Source organism: Mobula hypostoma, chromosome 29 (assembly GCF_963921235.1).
Source record: "Mobula hypostoma chromosome 29, sMobHyp1.1, whole genome shotgun sequence".
NCBI classification, from domain to species: Eukaryota; Metazoa; Chordata; class Chondrichthyes; order Myliobatiformes; family Myliobatidae; genus Mobula; species Mobula hypostoma.
In genome coordinates this window covers 137,615-158,873 of record NC_086125.1, presented here as the reverse complement: position 1 = coordinate 158,873, position 21,259 = coordinate 137,615, and the positions used below count along the sequence as shown (strand labels likewise).

The following is a 21,259-nucleotide window of genomic DNA, read 5'->3' as shown; positions in this document are numbered from 1 at the left end:
CCGTGCTGTAATTGTTATATGTTTATATAGTTAGAAGATTAAGTGTTCCTCCAAATTGTGTTAAACCTCGTAACAGTGGGATATAGGATGCCAAGAAAAATACGAAAATAATCTTAGATGCAATACTGTCTTTCACAAATTGACTTTGCACATATTTTACAGAATAGCAAAGAAAAGGATTTGTGCGTGGGAATCACAGACACGGCAGCACATCAGTTTTGATGTGTCTGGCAGTTCACCAGCACTTGAATGCCACTGACCCTTGCTGGAGAAGGAGATGCTCGAGAAGACAGTGTGCCATTCAAAATAAGAGAACTCAAATAAATGTCATGAATTTCAAAGTCAACATTTGAAAAGATAGGTTGGTCCACAGGTTGAGATTCTAAGTTGGTGGTCCAATTTTGACCCTATCAGAAATCATCTGACAAGCGTGCATCGGAACAGGCTGTTTTCTGGCAAAGGTGTACTTGGTAAGTGGGAGGCCTTCAAAAGTCAAATTTTGAAAGTAGAAAGCTTGTATGTGCCTGTCAGAATAAAAAATAAATATAACAAGTGTAGGGTACTTTTATTTTCAAGAGATACTGAGGCCCTTGTTAAGAGAAAAAAGGAAGTACATTGCAGGTTTAGGCAGGTAGAAACCAATGAGGTGCTTATGGAGTATAAGAAATGCCAGAGAAAGAAATCAGGAGGACTAAAAGAAGGCATGAAGTTGCCCTAGCAGACGAGGTGAAGGAGAACCCTAAGGGATTCTACAGATATGTTAAGAGCAAAAACGGCCAGTGAGTGAGTGGGCCAATGAAGGAGTGGAGCTTTGAGGCTTTGACTCGAGAGATTCTGGCAGTTTTGGCAGTTGGACTGTGCAATCAAGTCAATCAAGATTTGAATAGCTCAGCAGAAAGCAGATGATCAGACAATCAAGATTTGAATAGATCAGACTCAGCAGAAAACAGCTGATTGGGCAATCGAGGTCAGGTGACCAAGCAGTTTGAACAGCTCAAACAAATAAATAGAGGGATAGCTCAAGCGGAGCGGCCTGTGGAAAGCAGCCAGTGAAGGAGTGGAGCTTTGAGGCTTTGACTCGAGAGGCTTCGATGAGAAGAAGTGGAGGATGAGCTTGTTCCCAGTTAGTCTTTACAATGCCTCCTGAGACGGTGATGTGCCTCTCATGTGAGATTTGTTAGTCGTGGGGGAACTCCCCTCTCCTGCAGAGTCACATCTGCCAGAAGTGCATGCGGCTGGGCGATCTGGAAGACCATTTTAGGAATCTGGAGCAGCAGCTGGATGACCTTCGACTCATAAGGGAGAATGAGGCAGTCATAGATGAAAGCTACACGGAGGTAGTCATACCTAGGTTGTCGGAAGCAGGTCGTTGGGTGACAGTCAGAGGGGGGAAAGCGAAGGTGAGTACTCAGATAGTGCAGAGCACCCCTGTAGCCATTCCCCTGAATAATAAGTTTACTGCCCTGGATACGGTTGGCAGGGACAACCGACCAGATGTGAACAACCGTGGCAGGGCCTCCGGCACTGAGTCTGACCCGGTGGTGCAGAAGGGTGGGACAGAGAAGAGGAGAGCTGTCGTCATTGGAGATTCTATAGTCAGGGGAGCAGACAGGAGATTTTGTGGACATGAGAAGGACACCCTCATGGTTTGTTACCTCCCAGGTGCCAGGGTCCGGGATGTCTCTGACCGGGTGCACGACATCCTGGTAAGAGAGGGAAAGCAACCAGAAGTCGTGATACATGTTGGCACCAACGACATAGGCAGGAAGAGGGATGAGGTCCTGAAGTGTGAGTTTCGGGAACTAGGCAGAAGGCTGAAGAACAGGACCTCAAGGGCGGCATTCTCGGGGGCGTCACGTGATGACGTGGGATTGAGACGTGTAAATCCAGCTCTCCCGTAAAAAATCAGCAAAGTACCGTTTAAACAAAACAAAGTTAATAAATACTTTCGGAAAACTATTTATAAACTTGACAAGACTACTTTACGATATGCCTCCTAAACCGCAACAAAAGAAGTCTGCTGTTGCGAAGCAGCCGCGAGATTGGAAGAAAAAAGGGCCTACTGCAATGATGGAGCCTCGGACTCAGGTTGGATCTCCTTCGGTAGAACAGGGAGCAATGGCGGCGGTAGCGGTTTCTTCGAAGAAGATGCCGGAAATGCGCATGCGCAAATCGACACAACTCAAACTACAAGAACCGACAGCCACTGCAATTGAAAAGGACTCAGAGTCAGAATTGGATTCCGCAGAGAACACAGATGAAGAAGAGGAGGAAGAATTGGAAGCGATTGGAAGTAAAGGAGATGATGGAAACATAAGAAAAGTAATAGAAGAGCTTAGAGATATGAAGTTGTGCTATAATAAAGCTATGGAAAGACAGGACAAAATGGATAAGAAGCTTCAGAAGATGGAAAGAGCAATGGGGCATATGAATGATAGAGTGGAAAAAACAGAAAATGATCTGCTTGTCTGGAACTCGGAAAGAAATCGACTTTTGGAGAAAGTGGACATGTTGGAAAATTTCAGTAGACGTAATAATATTAAAATTGTTGGTCTTAAAGAAGGTATGGAGGGAGAAAAACCAATAGAATTTTTTCAAAGATGGATCCCGGAAGTTTTGCAAATGGAAGAGGAGGTTTGACCAATTGAAATTGAGCGGGCACATAGAGCTCTAAGACCAAAACCAAAAGATGACCAATATCCACGATCGATTTTAATAAAATTCTTAAGATTTCAAGACAAGGAAAGGATTCTACAGGCCGCTGCTCGAGCTGCCAAGGATAGAAAAGGGCCATTGATGATTCAAGGGAACAAAGTTTTTTCCTACCCTGATATAAGTTATGAACTTTTGAAGAGAAGGAAGAAATTTAATCCAGTGAAAAAAACTCTATGGGATCACGGTTATCAACTTATATTGCGTTATCCTGCAACCTTGAAGATTTTTTTGCCTGGTGGAGAAAAAAGATTTTTTGATGACTGTATAAATATATTATTAATTATATGAGGGGGGTAAGAAAGGTTAAAATTGGAGGAATATTAGTTGGGAATAGTAACATTAATTTTGTCTATATATATATATATATATATATATATATATATATAATTTTTTTTGTTGCGGGGGAGCTGGAAGAAGCACTGACCAATTGCTACGCTAATCATGTGTGCAAGCGTGGCTTTAGCCACGACCCGTAAAATGGAGGGGGGTAGTGTTGTGTATCTTTTCATTCACAACATTAGTGGGAGGGTATTTTGTTTTTTCCTTTTTTGTATCCTTTTATCTTTTGTTTTCTTTTTGCCTGGAGGGTTGGAGGGGGAAACACATAGCAACATGGTGAAGTTCAAAGAGATTCCCCAAGGAACTATGAGAGTTGAGAAGATAAGTAATGTTTTAGATTGGAGTAACTTTGTTAAGAATAATGACTAATTTTTTAAATTTTTGAGTTTTAATGTTAACGGGCTTAATGGACCAGTGAAAAGAAAAAGAGTCTTAACACATATTAAAAAAATGAAGATAGATTTAGCTTTTTTACAGGAAATGCACCTAACAGAAACAGAACATCAGAAACTAAAGAGAGATTGGGTGGGTAATGTTGTTGTGGCTTCATTTAATTCAAAAGCGAGGGGAGTAGCAATTTTGATCAATAAAACGTTACCAATTAGAATACAAAATGTAATAACTGATTCTGTGGGGAGATATGTGATTATACATTGTCAACTTTTCTCTGAACTATGGACTTTTATGAATATTTATGCACCAAACGAAAATGATGCAAAATTCATACAAGAAGCTTTTTTGAATTTGGTGGATGCACATGAAAAAATATTAATTGGAGGAGACTTTAATTTTTGCTTAGACCCAGTCTTAGATAGATCAACCAAGGCTGTTATAAAATCGAAGGTAGTAAATCTAACTTTATCATTGATGAAAGATTTAAATTTGATTGATATATGGAGAAGAATCAATCCTAAAGAAAGAGACTATTCGTTCTATTCTCATAGACATAAAACTTACTCAAGGATAGATTTTTTTCTATTATCAATGCATATTCATCATAGAGTGAAAAATATGGAATATAAAGCAAGAATATTATCATTCTCCTTTATTAATAACAATAATAATGGCTGATAAGGAAGAAGTGGTTTATAGATGGAGATTTAATTCAACATTATTAAAACATCAAGATTTTTGTGATTTTATGAAAAAGCAGATTCAATTTTTTTTGGATACAAATTTTCATTCAGTGGATGATAAATTTATATCATGGGATGCGATGAAAGCATATCTTAGGGGCCAGTTAATAAGTTATACATCTAAAATTAAGAAAGAATATATGGCAGAACTAGATCAGTTGGAAAAAGAGATCACAAAATTAGAAAAAGAATCTCAAAGATATATGTCAGAAGAAAAACGAAGGCAACTAGTCAATAAGAAGTTACAATATAATACGCTTCAGACATATAGAATGGAAAAAGCAATTATAAGAACTAAACAAAGGTATTATGAGTTAGGTGAGAGAGCACATAAAACTCTTGCCTGGCAGTTGAAAACAGAACAAGCTTCCAAAACAATAAATGCAATTAGAACAAGGGCAAATAAAATATCTTATAAACCTCTTGAAATAAATGAAACCTTTAAAAGTTTCTATTCTGAATTATATCAATCAGAATCACAAAATGATGTTAATGAGATAGAAAGGTTTTTATCACAAGTATCTCTTCCAAAATTGAATTTGGAAGAACAGAAGGGATTAGATATGCCTTTTACATTAAAAGAAGTTGAAGAAGCTTTAGGATCACTCCAAAGTAATAAATCTCCAGGAGAAGATGGTTTTCCACCTGAATTTTATAAAAAATTTAAAGATTTATTATTTCCTCTCTTTATGGAACTAATACGTCAAGCAGAAAAAACACAAACTCCCAGAATCTTTTTCAACAGCGATTGTAATAGTATTGCCAAAAAAAGACAGAGACCCTATGAAACCAACATCATACAGGCCTATTTCTCTATTGAATATGGATTATAAAATAATAGCAAAAATTTTATCAAATAGATTATCTAAATATTTACCAAAATTAATACATATGGATCAAACAGGATTTATTAAAAATAGACAACTGGCAGATAATGTAACCCGGCTACTCAGTATAATTCATTTGGCACAAAAAAGGGACGAGAAGAGTATAGTAGTAGCCTTGGATGCAGAAAAAGCATTTGATAGATTAGAATGGGATTTTTTATTTAAAGTATTAGAAAAATATGGGTTAGGAACATCTTTTATAAATTGGATTAAAACTTTAAATTCTAATCCTAAGGCTAAAGTAGTGACAAACTCTCAAATTTCAACACCATTCCAGTTAAAAAGGTCAACTAGACAAGGTTGTCCATTATTACCTGCTTTATTTGTACTGGCGATAGAGCCATTAGCAGAACTAATCAGAAATGATCCAGATATTATGGGTTTTAGAGTTGATCAGGAGGAATATAAAATTAATCTTTTTGCTGATGATGTTTTGATCTACTTAACAAACCCACAACATTCGTTACATAAATTATCTTCTAGATTGGATGAATATGGGAAGGTATCAGGTTACAAAATAAATTGGGATAAAAGTGAAATTTTACCTCTTACTAAAGGAGACTATAGTCAATGTCGATTAATAACCCAATTTAGATGGCTGGTAAATGGTATAAAGTATTTAGGTATAAGACTTGATAATGATGTAAAGAATTTATATAAATTTAATTATTTACCACTATTGAAAAAAATTCAAGAAGATTTTGACAAATGGATGATACTACCAATAACATTAATAGGTAGAGTCAATGTTGTAAAAATGAATATATTTCCTAGATTACAGTATTTGCTTCAAACATTACCAATACAACAGCCGCAGAAATTTTTTCAAGAGTTAAATAAATGTGTGAGAAAATTTCTTTGGAAAGGTAAAATGTAAAGAATATCATTGGAAAAATTGACATGTAAATTTGGGTTAGGAGGGTTACAACTTCCAAACTTTAAAAATTATTATAAGGCAAATCAGCTTAGATTTATTGCATCTTTCTTCGATGATCGAAAACCAGCATGGATTAAAATAGAATTAGACAAGATAGGAGAAAATAGACCTGAAAATTTTATATATAAATGGGAATCTAAATGGATACGGGAAAAGAAAGAATCTCTTATATTAACACATTTGATTGATCTATGGAATAAGATAAATGTTGATAACGAAACACAGAAATCTCTATTAGCAAGGAGACCTTTGTTCCAAAACAGACTTATTCCTTTTACAATGGACAATCAACTTGTATATAATTGGTACCAAAAAGGGATTAAATTTATAGGAGATTGTTATGAACGAGGTATATTGATGTCATTTGAACAATTAAAGGATAAATATAAAATATCAAATAATACTTTCTTTTGTTACCTTCAATTAAGGGCTTACTTAAAAGGTAAGCTGGGTCAAACAATGTTTTTGCCAAAACCTAATGAAATTGAAATTTTAATTCAAAAAGGGAAAATTAAAAAAATTATTTCTTGTATGTATAATTTGATTCAAGAACAGACAATTAAACAAGGAATCCATAAGTCAAAGCAAAAATGGGAAACAGATCTGAATATTAATATTGATGAAACAAATTGGTCAAGACTTTGTCTTGACAGTATGACAAATACAATAAATGTTCGACTTAGATTAGTACAATATAATTTTTTACACCAATTATATATTACACCACAAAAAATAAATAGATTAAATTCAAATCTATCCGATAAATGCTTTTGGTGTAATCAAGAAATTGGTACTTTTTTACATTCTACTCGGTCTTGTTTTAAAATTCAACCCTTTTGGATAAATCTAAGAGTCTTATTGGAACAAATTACTGGAATTCAACTTCCACATAACCCTGTATTATTTCTATTAGGTGATATTGAAGGGATAAAGCCGAAACTTAAATTGAATAAATATCAGAAAGAATTTATAAAAATTGCATTGGCAGTAGCTAAGAAGACTATAGCAGTTATTTGGAAATCTGATTCGTATTTAAGTATGGATCGTTGGAATAATGAAATGGCTAATTCTATTCCACTCGAAAAAATTACTTATAATTTAAGAGATAAATATGTAACATTTTTGAATATTTGGCGCCCTTATTTACAAAAGATAGGATGGCATATTTAAGTGCTCCGAAAAAGATCTTGGTCCCTTGGGGAAAGTAACGAATAATTAGACCAAATTTATTTTGAATCCCATGGAGCATGTGGAAACCTTCCAATACCCAGGCGGCTCTTCTTTTTTTAGGTAGGACTATATATGGGGGGGGGGAGGGGGGAGGGTAGATTTTATCTTTCATGTATTCGTTTTGAAAACTCAAATAAAAATTATATTAAAAAAAAGGGTGGCATTCTCAGGATTGCTGCCAGTGCTACCTGACAGTGATGGTAAGAATTGGAGGAGATAGCAGTTGAATGCGTGGCTGAGGAGTAGGTGCAGGGAGCAGTGTTTTAGATTTTTGGATAATTGGGATCTCTTCTGGGGAAGGTGGGACCTGTACAGATTGGATGGGTTGCACCTGAACTCGAGGGGGAGCAATATCCTTGCAGGTAGGTTTGCTGGCATGGTTCGGGAGGGTTTAAACTAATTTGCAAGGGGGATGGGATCCGGAGCAATAGAGCAGTGAAAGAAGTGCATGGAGTAAAGCCAGATCTAACATATAGAAAGACTTTGAGGAAAGAGAAGCAGAATAAACGATGTAAAAGTAGTAAGGTAGAACGGCTGAAGTGTGTGCACCTCAATGCAAGAAGCATCAGGAACAAAGGTGATGAACTGAGAGCTTGGATACATACATGGAATTATGATATAGTGGCCATTACAGAGACTTGGCTGGCACCAGGGCAGGAATGGATTCTCAATATTCCTGGATTTCTGTGCTTTAAAAGGGATGGGGGTTGGGGAAGGGGAGGAGGGGTGGCATTACTGGCCAGGGATACTATTACAGCTACAGAAAGGGTGGGTAATGTAGCAGGATCCTCTTTTGAGTCAGTATGGGTGAAAGTCAGGAACAGAAAGGGAGCAGTTACTCTGTTGGGGGTATTCTATAGGTCCCCTCGTTAGCAGCAGAGATACAGAGGAGCAGATTGGGAGGCAGATTTTGGAATGGTGCAAAAATAACAGGGTTGTTATCATGGGTGACTTTAACTTCCCTAATATTTATTAGCACCTGATTAGTTCCAAGGGTTTAGATGGGGCAGAGTGTGTCCAGGACTCATTCCTATCACAGTAGGCTGACTATGGAGAATGCCATACTAGATCTAGTACTAGGTAATGAACCGGGTCAGGTCACAGATCTCTCAGTGGGTGAGCATCTGGGGGACAGTGACCACCGCTCCCTAGCCTTTAGCATTATTATGGAAAAGAACAGAATCAGAGAGAACAGGAAAATTTTTAATTGCGGAAGGGCAAATTATGAGGCTATAAGGCTAGAACTTGCAGGTGTGAATTGGAATGATGTTTTTGCAGGGAAATGTATTATGGACATGTGGTCCATGTTTAGAGATCTCTTGCAGGATGTTAGGGATAAATTTGTCCCGGTGAGGAAGATAAAGAATGGTAGGGAGAAGGAACCATGGGTGACATGTGAGGTGGAAAATCTAGTCAGGTGGAAGAAGGCAGCATTCATGAGGTTTAGGAAGCAAGGATCAGATGGGTCTATTGAGGAATATAGGGAAGTAAGAAAGGAGCTTAAGAAGGGTCTGAGAAGAGCAAGAAGAGGGCATGAGAAGGCCTTGGCGAGTAGGGTAAAGGAAAACCCCAAAGCATTCTTCAATTATGTGAAGAAAAAAAGGATGACAGGAGTGGAGGTAGGACCAATTAGAGATAAAGGTGGGAAGATGTGCCTGGAGATGGTGGAAGTGAGCGAGGTCCTCAATGAATACTTCTCTTCGGTATTCACCAATGAGAGGGAACTTGATGACGGTGAGGACAATATGAGTGAGCTTGATGTTCTGGAGCATGTTGATATTAAGGGAGAGGTGTTGGAGTTGTTAAAATACATTAGGATAGATAAGTCCCCGGGGCCTGACGGAATATTCCCCAGGCTGCTCCATGAGGCGAGGGAAGAGATTGCTAAACCTCTGGCTCGGATCTTTACGTCCTCGTTGCTTACAGGAATGGTACCGAAGGATTGGAGGGAGGCGAATGTTGTCCCCTTGTTCAAAAAAGGCAGTAGGGATAGTCCGGGTAATTATAGACCAGTGAGCCTTACGTCTGTGTTGGGAAAGCTGTTGGAAAAGATTCTTAGAGATAGGATCTATGGGCATTTAGAGAATCATGGTCTGATCAGAGCCAGTCAGCATGGCTTTGTGAAGGGCAGATCGGGTCTAACAAGCCTGATAGAGTTCTTGAGGAGGTGACCAAGCATATAGATGAGGGTAGTGCAGTGGATGTGATCTATATGGATTTTAGTACGGCATTTGACAAGGTTCCACACAATAGGCTTATTCAGAAAGTCAGAAGGCATGGGATCCAGGGAATTTGGCCAGGTGGATTTAGAATTGGCTTGCCTGCAGAAGGCACAGGGTCGTGGTGGAGGGAGTACATTCGGATTGGAGGGTTGTGACTAGTGGTGTCCCACAAGGATCGGTGCGGAGACTTCTACTTTTCGTGATTTTTATTAACGACCTGGATATGGGGGTAGAAGGGTTGGTTGGCAAGTTTGTAGATGACATAAAGGTGGCTGGTGTTGTAGAGAGTGTAGTGGATTGTCGAAGATTGCAGAGAGACATTGATAGGATGCAGAAGTGGGCTGAGAAGTGGCAGATGGAGTTCTACCCTAAGAAGTGTGATGCGGTACACTTTGGAAGGACAAACTCCAAGGCAGAGTACAAAGCAAATGGCAGGATACTTGGTCATGTGGAGGAGCAGAGGGATCTGGGGGTACATGTCCACAGATCCCTGAAAGTTGCCTCACAGGTAGATAGGGTAGTGAAGAAAGCTTAAGGGGTGTTAGCTTTCATAGGTCGAGGGATAGAGTTTAAGAGTCGCGAGGTAATGACGCAGCTCTATAAAACTCTGGTTCGGCCACACTTCGAGTACTGTGTCCAGTTCTGGTCGCCTCACTATTGGAAGGATGTGGAAGCATTCGAAATGGTACAGAGGACATTTACCATGATGCTGCCTGGTTTAAAGAGTATGAATTATGATCAGAGATTAAGGGAGCTAGGGCTTTAGTCTTTGGAGAGAAGGAAGATGAGAGGAGACATGATAGAGGTATACAAGATATTAAGAGGAATAGATAGAGTGGGTAGCCAGCGTCTCTTCCCCAGGGCAGCACTGCTCAACACAAGGGGACATGGCTTTAAGGTAAGGGGTGGGAAGTTCAATGGGGATATTAGAGGAAGGTTTTTTACTCAGAGAGTGGTTGGTGTGTGGAATACACTGCCTGAGTCAGTGGTGGAGGCAGATACACTCATGAAGTTTAACAGACTACTAGACAGGTATATGGAGGAATTTAAGGTGGCGGGTTACATGGGAGGCAGGGTTTGAGGGTCGGCACAACAATGTGGTCCGAAGGGCCTGTACTGTGCTGTACTATTCTATGTTCTAAAAGGAATGCAAGGGACAAAATTGGTCCTCTGGAAGATCAGAATTGTAAACCATGTGTAGAGGCAAAACAGATGAGCGAAATCTTAAAATATTTTTTTTCTGTCTGTATTTACTCGGGAGCTGGTCACAGAGCCTACTGAAGTGAGGAAAAGTGGCACCAACTTCACGGACCCTATACACATGACAATGGAGGAGGTGCTTGCTATCCTGAGACAAATCAGAATGCATAAATCCATGGTGCTCCCACCGACCCTACTGAAGGCAGCTGCAGAAATTGCCAGGGCCTTAGCAGAGATATTTAAAACATCCTTAGCAACAGGAGATTGTTAGCCACAGGATTGGGGAATAGCCAATGTTGTTCTGCTGGTTCAGAAAGGTTCTGAACATCAACAACGAAATTATAGATCAGTAAGTCCGACATCAGTTGTGGGAAATTTATTGAAAAGTATTCTAAGGGACTGAATATATAAGTATTTGGATAGACAAAGAGAGTAAGGATAGCCAGCATGGCTTCATGTGTGGTAGATCGTGTCCAACCAATCTGACAGAGTTGTTGAAGGAAGTTATCAGGAAGGTGGATGATGGCAAGTCAGTGGATGTTGCCTATATAAAGACATTTGACAAGGTCCCACTTAAGAGGTTAGTCAAGAAGGTTCAGTCAGTTGCTCATCATTCAAGATGAGGTAGTAAATTGGTTTAGTCATTGGCTTTGTGAGAGAAGTCAAAAGACTGGTAGTAGATGGTTGCCTTTCTGACTGGAGGCCTGTGACTAGTGGTGTGCTGCATGGATTGATGCTGGGTCCATTGTTGATTACCAACTATATCAACAATCTGGATGATAATGTGATTAACTGGATCAGTAAATTTGCAGATGACACTGAGATTGGCGGTGTAGTAGACAGCGAGGAAGGCTATCATGGCTTGCAGTAGGATCTGCATCAGCTGGAAAAATGGCAGATGGGATTTAATTCAGACAAGTGTGAGGTGTTGCATTTCGGTAGGACCAACTAGGGCAGTTGAACGGTAAGGCACTGAGGAAAGCAAAGGGATCTGTGAATACAGATCTATAATTTGTTGAAAGCGGCTTCACAGGTAGATGGGGTTGTAAAGAAAGCTTTTGGCACACTGATCTTCATAAATCAAAGTATAGAGTATAGGCAATGGGATGTTATGTTGAAGTTGTATAATACATTGTTGAGGCCTAGTTTAGAATATTGTGTGACGTTTTGGCCACCTACCTACAGGAAAGATGTAAATAAGGTTGAAAGAGTACAAAGAAAGTTTTGTTTTGTTGATCAGTGGCAAAAAAAGCCAAATTAAATCCACTGTGATTCAATGTTGTAAAACAATAAAACATGAAACATGCAATATTTTTTTGAAAGCAGTTTATAGCCACATCAATCATCTTATATTAACTGTATACATGTTAATCTGATTCTCATGTTGGATTCTGGTGTTCGAATCCACAGTTTTTTGAAAAATCAGGAAAGGTATAATACATGAACAGTTTATTAGGAGTTAGACAACAAAGCGAACAGGAGCAGAACAGTGACAAGGGCCTTACAACTTGAAGAGAGGATCTACAGATTACACCTAGTGTGAAACAGCTACTTTTATACCCAAAATTTTAAAAATTGCATTCAAATCCATAAATAACAATAGACCGGTTCAAAACCACTTAGTGAATACTGCAGTATAAGTTAACCAATGAGAAAATGTTCATTTATTTAATGAAAGAACAAAGAAGCTTCTAGAATTATACTTTGTATAGCCACTAGAAGGCATATTAAACTACTATGTATATAAATGCTACTTAAAATACAAACAAATAATTGTTAGACTGCAAAGAAAATGATAACTAGACAGTGTAATTCAAAAATTAAACTGTCAGACTCAGCAATTCGACCTTTGATTCTAAATCACGCTTTGAGAATCATTACATCTGACAATTCAGAGGCAGAAAATCTTGTGGTATCCACATTAAGTATAACATAATCAAAAAATTACTTAGGATATTTAATATCACTGCATTAGATTGAGGGTGGGCATCCAGTTAACTAACCCCAAGGAGGTAAATGACTGTTTTAAAGAATTTTACAGTGAACTCTACACTTTTAAATGCGATGCCACTCCATCTGATTTGAATAACTTGACTCTCGTGTAATGCCGAAATTTAGTGACGCTGCTAGGGAGGACCTAGATTCTGACTTCACATTGGAAGAAATAACCTCTGCCATTAAGTCATTTCCGTCTGGCAAGGCAGCTGGGCCGGATGGATTTGGCTGCGAATTTTATAAGAAATTTTGTGATATCCTCGCCCCACTTCTCCTCAGAATGATATCTTGCTCTAGAGAGACAAAGCCTTGCCTGAAACATTGTATGAGGCTAACATTTCCCTCATTCTAAAGAAAGGTAAAGAGGAAACAGACCCGGTCAGCTACAGGCCCATTGCACTTCAGAACTTGGATAGAAAGGTAATCACTAAAATGCTGGGTAACTGGCTAAATAAATTCATCCTGGGCAGGTTCCCTTTTTCCAATGTCAGACGTCTCCTTAATACTATGTATGATCATGGGAAAGCTAGTGGGGCAGCAATCTTATCCTTTGATGCACAGAAGGCTTTGACCAGATTGAGTGGCCTACATGTTTGAGTCACTGTACAGATTTGGGTTTGGCGAGTCATTTATATCCCGGGTAAAACTGATATACGCCAGCCCAATGTGTTCTATTATAACCAAAGGCGACAATTCAACTGTGTTTCCCCTACACTGTTCAGATCAGCAGGGTTGCCCTCTCTCACTGGCCCTCTTTGCCGTCGCAGTAGAGCCCCTCACCCTAAAAATAAGAAGTCACCCAAATATTGTGGGTTTGAAAGTGGGAGATATTGAAACACTTATAAGTTTATATGCCGACGATGTGATACTGTACTTACAAAACTCAGAAAACTCAGTCCACCTTCTTCTAGATTTAATCACTTCTTTTGGCAGACTACCAGGATACTCAAGCAACACACATAAAAGTTGCTGCTGAACACAGCAGGCCAGGCAGCATCTCTAGGAAGAGGTACAGTCGACGTTGCTTGAAATTCCAGCATCTGCAGATTTCCTCGTGTATCGGGATACTCAATCAATTGGACAAAAAGTGACTTTGTGCCCCTCTCCGACATCTACACGCTGTGTTTTTTGGAAAGTGTCCCGTTTAAAGTCATTAAAGATCACTTTACTTAACTTGGCTTGGCAATACCCAAAGATCCTAAACTAATATTTAAATTAAACTTCGTGGAGTTTATCTCAAAAGTTAAACAGAAAGTTGGAAAACCCTACCTCTGTCCACGATTGGTCGTATAAGTTCAATTAAAATGGTTTCCCTTCCTAGGTTTCTCTATCTTTGTCAAAATCTCCCCGTTTTTCTTACATCAGCCTTCTTTAAAGAGTTGGACTCCATAATTTTGTCTTACATCTGAAATTACAAGAACCACCGGATTTTGAAAATTCATTTGCAAAAGCCCAAGTCTGAAGCAGGGCTGGGATTACCTGTATTCAGACACTATTACTGCAACGGGGGGCTCCGGATAACTAAGCCCCTGGGGCCCCCTTGTGACTACATATGGAGTCTAACTCTGATGTCAATTCCTCCTTACCAGCCATGCTGTTCTCTAAGTTAGAAAAGCCTGGGACTTCAAAATGCCTAAGTTTCGTTTTGAAAAACTCCGTCAGAATTCTAAATCAGATTAGGAGTGTTCTGAATCTGCCAGAGACCTCTGTACAAACACCAATCTGTTTCAATCACTCCTTTCTACCCTCATGGTCAGACAAAACCTACCTTGCTTGGAGGGAGAAGGGCCTAGTTTCTATTGAAGACCTGTACATAGAGGAATGGTTTGCAACATTTAGTCTGCTGAAAGAGAAATTTGAGCTGCCTCATTCGCACTTTTTTCGTTACTTACAAATTAGACACTACGTCCAATCCAAGATTTGTAATTTTGAAATCCTTCCAGGGAAGCATATCTCTTTTGATATCTTAAAGAACCCTCCTGACTCCAGACATCTCGTCTCTAAGTTTGTACGTTTGTTTGATGGTTGTACTACAGGTGTTTTACCATCTCTGCTTTATTCAACTGAAACGATGACATTGTATCAGAAGCACATCAAGAAATTGACCAAGACACAACACAGGCTTTTACGCCAAATATTACACATCAAGTGGCAAGAGTGGGTACCAGATGTGGAGGTGCTCAAATGTGCTGGGCCAGTCAGCATAGAATCGCTCATTACAGCTTCTCAGCTGTGTTGGACTGGTTACTGTCATGAGAATGAGCGGTGATCGTTTACCCAGAGCTGTTTTCTCTGGTGAGCTACATGAAGGAAAGAGGAAGCACGGCGGTCAGAAGCTGCACTACAAAGATGTGCGCAAGCGCCATATGAAGAACACTGACATGAATGTCAACACCTGGGAGAAAAATGCTTTGGACAGAAGAGGTTGGCACTGTATTGTCAAGAAGTCAATCCCAGCTATCGAGGAGAAAAGGCAGAAGAAATATGAAGCAGGTCATGAACGCAGACATTCGGTGCTAGACCAGTCAAATCACAAATGCAACCGATGTGGGAGACAGTGCCGATCCAATGCTGGTCTTGTGGCCCATAAACGTGCCTGCAGAGACTAAACTCTCAGCACAGTCAACATCAAAATCGATGGACAGTCGAAGAAGATAGCCTCTACTGTGAAGATCAGGGAGGCCTGGAGAGAGGAATTGGGCATTGAACTATCTGAAGCTGCCTGGGACAAGAGTTTGTCATGGTACAGGCTTGCTCTGCTAACAGCAGACACCAACTGATCCAGTTCCAAGTTGTCCACCATCTTCACTATTCTAAACTCAGGTTGCACAGGATTTACCCTTCTGTCTTGCCAATGTGTGACAGATGTCAAGGGACAGAGGGCACGTTATCACACACCTTTTGGTTTTGCCCTTCACTGACTGGATTTTGGTCCAAAATATTTGACTGATACTCAAAGACCTATAAAAGTTCCTTCCCCTTGGAAGCTGGTCTCGCCATCTTTGGCTGTTCACAATCCACTCTGTGCTTCCCTACAGCCATACAACAATCTCTGATGCTGGCAATGACTGTCGCTAAAAGACTTATCTTGAAGGAATGGAAATCACCCCCTCCCCCTTCCTTCCAGAGATGGATGGCTGACATGGTCTCAGTCATACAGACGGAGAGACTCAGGTTCTTGAGAACCAATTCAATTATAAAATTTTCGGCTATCTGGGATCCATTTCTTGTCTACCTAGACGAGGCCGGGGGCAGATGAACAATTTCCCCCCAGCTAATCTCTCACGGCCCTCATTCGAGACTTAATGTTTAGCACTTTTCAGCACTCTGTACAACGGGCATCCCTCCAATGTTATGTCCTTTTTTTCCCCTTTTTTTTGCTCATTTTATTTTCACACATGTCTGAGCTTATATGTTCTTGTTGATTTTGTTTTTGAAAATTTTGAAAATAAAGTATTTAAAAAATATATCAAAGGGTATATATTCTTCAAAGCATTCATAAGATTATGTCATAGTTAGGCAGATTATTAGGCACACTTACTCGAGTTTGAACTGTTCTATTAATGATCACCTTTAAACAAGTAAAAAAGATGTGCGATAAGGCGTATTAGTATAATTAATATGACTCATAATATTGAGTAACCCTAGCTTCTGAGACTTGAATGAATCCTATCAAAGAAATCCCATCAATCAGATTGATGTATTTCAGGTGCTTCTTTATGAATACTATCAGCCAAATGAGTTATGGCTTAAGATTCATCAGTTATGTCAGTACAACACTCCTTGGTTATAACTGGCCACGTTCCCCCTTAACTGCTAAGAGAAGATCTAATGTCATGTAATTTTAAAGAACCACCTTACACATGGGGGTCATTTCTGTTGTTACTTTTCCCATATTCAGCAGTGTCATTCCTTACTCTTCCTAAGGCTGTAGGAACATTTTTAATCTCCTGTATACTCCTTGCAACACCAAAAAATGGGAATAAAATTAATGCTAAATGATCTCCTTCTGAAATAACTCATTTACTTCTAGAGCAGGAGTTCCCAATCCTTTTTGTGCCATGCACCCCTACTAACCAAGGGGTCTATGGACCCCGGGTTGGGAACCGTTGTCCTAGACTTAGGAGGTAAAGATAAGGTGTATGTATGTCTTACGGCAGGAAAAACATACAAGATCCTAACTGATCACATGGAAAGGAGCTGTAGGTTCCCTCTCTGCACAAAAAGTACATACTGTTCCATGAACTTAGACCATTTATTCCTTACAGGAGCTTTGTTGAATTGTAATATTTCAGATCATCAATAATGTAAGTATACATAATGAGACATCTCAACAGGCGAATTATAAGTGAGAAAATTGGCAAAAATTTAGTAACAAATAATATTAGAAGAAACGATAATGTCCAGTAGTTTTCAACTTGTTTGAAGTCTTCTGGCTGGTTAGTAATTTGTTCACTGTAGGCAAGCAGCATAGACTGTGACAGAAGTTACTGGTACATTAGCCGCAGTGCTTGTGTCTTTGTAAAGTACTTTAACTCACTTGCAGTAGTAGTCTTCTGGTTGGTTAATAATTTCCTTAGTGTAGCTAAGCAGTGTAGGCACTGTGACCAAGAGGTTACTAGCACATTAATCACAGCACTTATTGTTTTCATAGGATACCACTTCAGCTCACTTCCAGCTCCCAGCGGTTCCTTGCATGTTTTCTTATCAAGACCCAATCACCAGAAATCAGGGTGTGTCCTCCCAAGCAGCAGAAATGGTTGAGAAGCAGCCCTGACAGCTTCGGTTAAGTTCAGACAATAGTTAACTAAACTGTCTGCCATAATGTGTGTATCAGCCTCCCTGATATAGAGGGCTCCCAGGAGTGACATGTATTGTATTGAGATATAGCGTGGAGCAGGCCCTCTGAGCCACGCCACCCAGCAGCCCACCTACTCAACCCCAGTCTAACCGGTACGTCTTTGGTCTGTGGGAGGAAAGTAGAGCACCTGGAGGAAACTCACACAGTCGAAGAAAGAACATACAGGAATTGAACCCAGGTTGCTGGTACTGTAAAGTGTTATGCTAACCACTACACTGCCATGCTGCCCCAGTAGGACAGAGGATGATCTGTTACCAGCTCGATTGGACTTAAGTTTATTTGTCTTGCTTGGAGGAGTTGTTATGCTACATAAGATCACAGAAAGAGCTGTAAGCTGTGGTACACCTTCCTTATGATACTTGGTCAGTCATTTTTTTAATGATTCCATTCAATCATTCTACTTGTCCTGATGATTCTGGATAATGTGGACAATGAAAATTCCATTCAATATTCATCAGTTGATTTAATTCCTGACAAACACTACCAGTGAAATGTGTTCTTTGGCTGGAGTCAATGTGACGTGGCGATCCCCCATCCAGGAATACAGGTGTGTGTGTGTCAGTAGCTTTCCTTGCTGGAATAGCTTCCACTCATCTTGAAAACTTGCACAATATTACCAGTTTAGTATCCTTAGTAGGAAATGTAGTCTACTTGTAACTGTGAAAGTGGACCAGGTGGGGAAGGAGCACTTAAATGTGGTAGTTTTTCTGCTGCTGAAGGATTTATTTTCTGGCAAGTCATGCACCTTTCAAACTTTTGTCAAGCTTGTGCCCTGAACGATGGATTCCACCACCACTGGGAGAATCTGTCAAATATCTTTTGCACACCAATATGTATATTTGCTGTACCAGATTATCTTGTATGTTCTTCTGCAGAGTTCACCTTTGTTTTCAAAATTCCAGTTGTTGGGTTCACTATATATTTCTTGCTAACCTTTTCTGCAATTTCATCCACCAATGCATTCCCACAGCTTTCCAATGTAGTCATTTTGGAGTGGCTTTTATATTTTAATACAACAACTTTTGACAACAGTTTCCTGACATCCATAAGCTCTTGTATAATACGGCCATTCTTGATTGGGATTCCTACAGCCTTAAGAAAACCTCTGTCTCCATAGAGTTCCACAACCATGGACAACTCCAAAAGCATATTGAGAATTAATGGCAATATAATCTGATCTTTCTTTTGCCAATTTACAGACTTCAATCAAAGCTTTTAGTTTTGCCTGTTGCACAGAGGTACCAGGAGCCACGCTTCTTGATGCCAGCATTTCGATTCCATAAATCATCATTCAAATTCCTCTCTCAAGCACTGAATCATCAGTGTATACAATCAGATCTTTGGCAACGTAATAATGAACACGATGCTGTCAGGCTCCATGTTCTTGAATTACGACTGCTATCATGTGTTCTTCTTTGATATACAGGGTGTATTATGTACCTCTATCAGGATTCTTAATGCAGATGCAGTGCACAATGTCACCTTTAAAGTTTGAAATGCTCACAGTTGTTCTTCATTAAAAATCAAGAGGATCGTCTGAGCACTTCATTTATTTATTGAGATACAAGGCAGAATAGGCCCTTCCAGTCCTTCAAGCTGCACCGCACAGCAACACCTGATTTAACCCAAGCCTAATCACAGGACAATTTATAAAGACCAATTAACCTACCAACCACTGCGTCTTTGGACTTTGGGAGGAAACCGGAGCACCCGGAGGAAACCCACACGGTCACGGGGAGAACGTACAAACTTCTTACAGACAGCAGCAGGAGTTGAACATGGGTTGCTGGTACTGTAAAGTGTTGTGCTAACCACCACGCTGCCATGCCTTTCCCTGTCCTTCAGGAGATTGTTGAGTGGTTGAGCAATAGTTGATGGATCTACCACTAGCTTATCAATAGTTTCATCTTCAGTCATATGTACCTTCACTCCCTTGGTCTTTATTGGAGAAAGTTGTGACATAGCCGTCAATCTTAGTGCTTCATCACTGTCATCCTCACTTGAGTCGCTGGGCGACTCTGCAGAGTCTATGCAATGCCCATCCTGTAATTCCTCGGAGTTCAGAGGGTGTCCCTGTTTCCGGCGCCTGTCCGACGTAGGCTGTAATTCTCTGGATTTCCGGTAGCAGCGCTGCATAGGGAGACTGCTCACTGTAAGCTTTAATTCTTCAGGTGGAGCTTCAGAAGCAGGTGTTTCACTGGGTGGAACGCCGGCAGCACTAGCCTTACTTGTAGTGTCATTGCAAGCGTCACTCACAGGACCACCCACTTCAAATCGAGTCTGAGCTGTCTTACATTCTTTCAGCTTCAGAAGACCACTTCTGACAAGACTTCTCCGAACTGTAGAAGGGTGTACTTGAGTTCCAGTAGTTTCTGTGAGTTCAGAGCTAATAGCGGTGCTGGACTTTTTCCGATTTAGAAGGGATGTCAGTATGATGTACCTCTCTTCTGCTGCACTCAGTTTCCGTGGCCGGCCACTGCGTTTCTGGTCCTCAATTTTGCCTGTTTCTTTGTGCTTCTTCAGAAGAGCTTTGACAGCACATCTTGAAACACCTGTCTGCCGCGAAATTTCCGCTTGGGAGAGACCTTGCTGATGCAGGATGACCACCTTGTGTCTTGTTGCAATGCTCACTCTTGCCATTGTGTAAGAATTGAGGATTTCAAGGTTAAATTGTCACATCTGCCACACCCTCACCTTTTAGTTTGGTTGTCCTTCGCCCAGTTTGATTCCTTCTACACCTGTTTCAGTTTCAGTTAAGCAGTTTGGTTCATTCAACACGTCATTGATCTGTTTGTTATCTTTGTTTAATCATGCAGTGGGCTATATACCTATAAAGTAATAAAGTTTTCATTTAAAATGTGGTCTATTAATTAATGTTCCTTTCCTTATCGAAATATAAACATTTCTCTTTTTTGGGAAAATGAATGTTTGGAAATCTAAAAGTTGCTCTTTTCTACTGACACACTAATGTAGAAGACAAAAAGTAAACATCTGAAATATAAATATAAAGGTGTCTAAGACTTTTGCTAGAGCTCGGCAGTGTCTGGGAAAGCCATCCGCTTCATTCCCTCCGCCTGCACGTCCAGACTGACGGGGAAAGACCCACTGACCATCCCACTACGGTTACAGCGACGCGCATGCGCCGCAGAAATGGCGTCAGCAGCTTCGCTCATCAGCAAAATAAATTCCCCGGAGCCCGGGTACAGATCGTAGGGTTCAGACTGAGGGAAGTGACTGGGACCTGTACCGAGTTCGCGGGACCACAGTGTGTCCAAATCAAGTCGCAATTGTTTCTCAGTCGCGGTGCGGACACCGTAACAGATGATACCCTACCCAAAGCCCCACTCCTACCTGCGCTGATCCTCCGGAGTTCTTTTGTCCACTACACGCATGCGCAATTTTCGAAACAATGTGCGACGTTGACACCTGCGCTGATCCTCCGGAGTTCTTTTGTCCACTACACGCATGCGCAATTTTCGAAACAATGTGCGACGTTGACGCCTGCGCATTTGATGCTGGGTCAGCGCTAGCGAGTTCTGGTCGAAGAGCTTTCTGGGTAAACAGGGTGCCATTAAAAGTGCCAGCAAGCGCTGGTTCTATGCCACATGTTTAAAAACAGCAGTTATTTTAACGCACAAGCTCCCACAAACACCATACTCAATATCAACCGGTATTTCGTGCATCAATTGTCAAAATCAAATCTACTTACAAATGCAGATATAAAACACAAGAGTCCG

General features: G+C 40.3%; 1 protein-coding gene across 1 annotated transcript; it reads right to left on the bottom strand.

Moving 5' to 3' along the window:
- Positions 1-11,981: 11,981 nt before the first annotated feature.
- LOC134339252 (uncharacterized) lies at positions 11,982-20,965 on the bottom strand. Its single transcript, XM_063035603.1, has 2 exons — positions 20,874-20,965; positions 11,982-20,350 (listed from the first exon to the last, which is right to left on the bottom strand). Exon 2 carries the CDS (start codon positions 20,160-20,162, stop codon positions 19,188-19,190), a length of 975 nt encoding a protein of 324 aa, XP_062891673.1. The 5' UTR covers positions 20,163-20,350; positions 20,874-20,965; the 3' UTR covers positions 11,982-19,187.
- Between the last annotated feature and the right edge of the window lie 294 nt (positions 20,966-21,259).

Excerpts from the sequence above, each read along its gene's own strand:
- LOC134339252 (XM_063035603.1), bottom strand. The coding sequence starts at position 20,162 with ATGGCAAGAGTGAGCATTGCAACAAGACACAAGGTGGTCATCCTGCAT.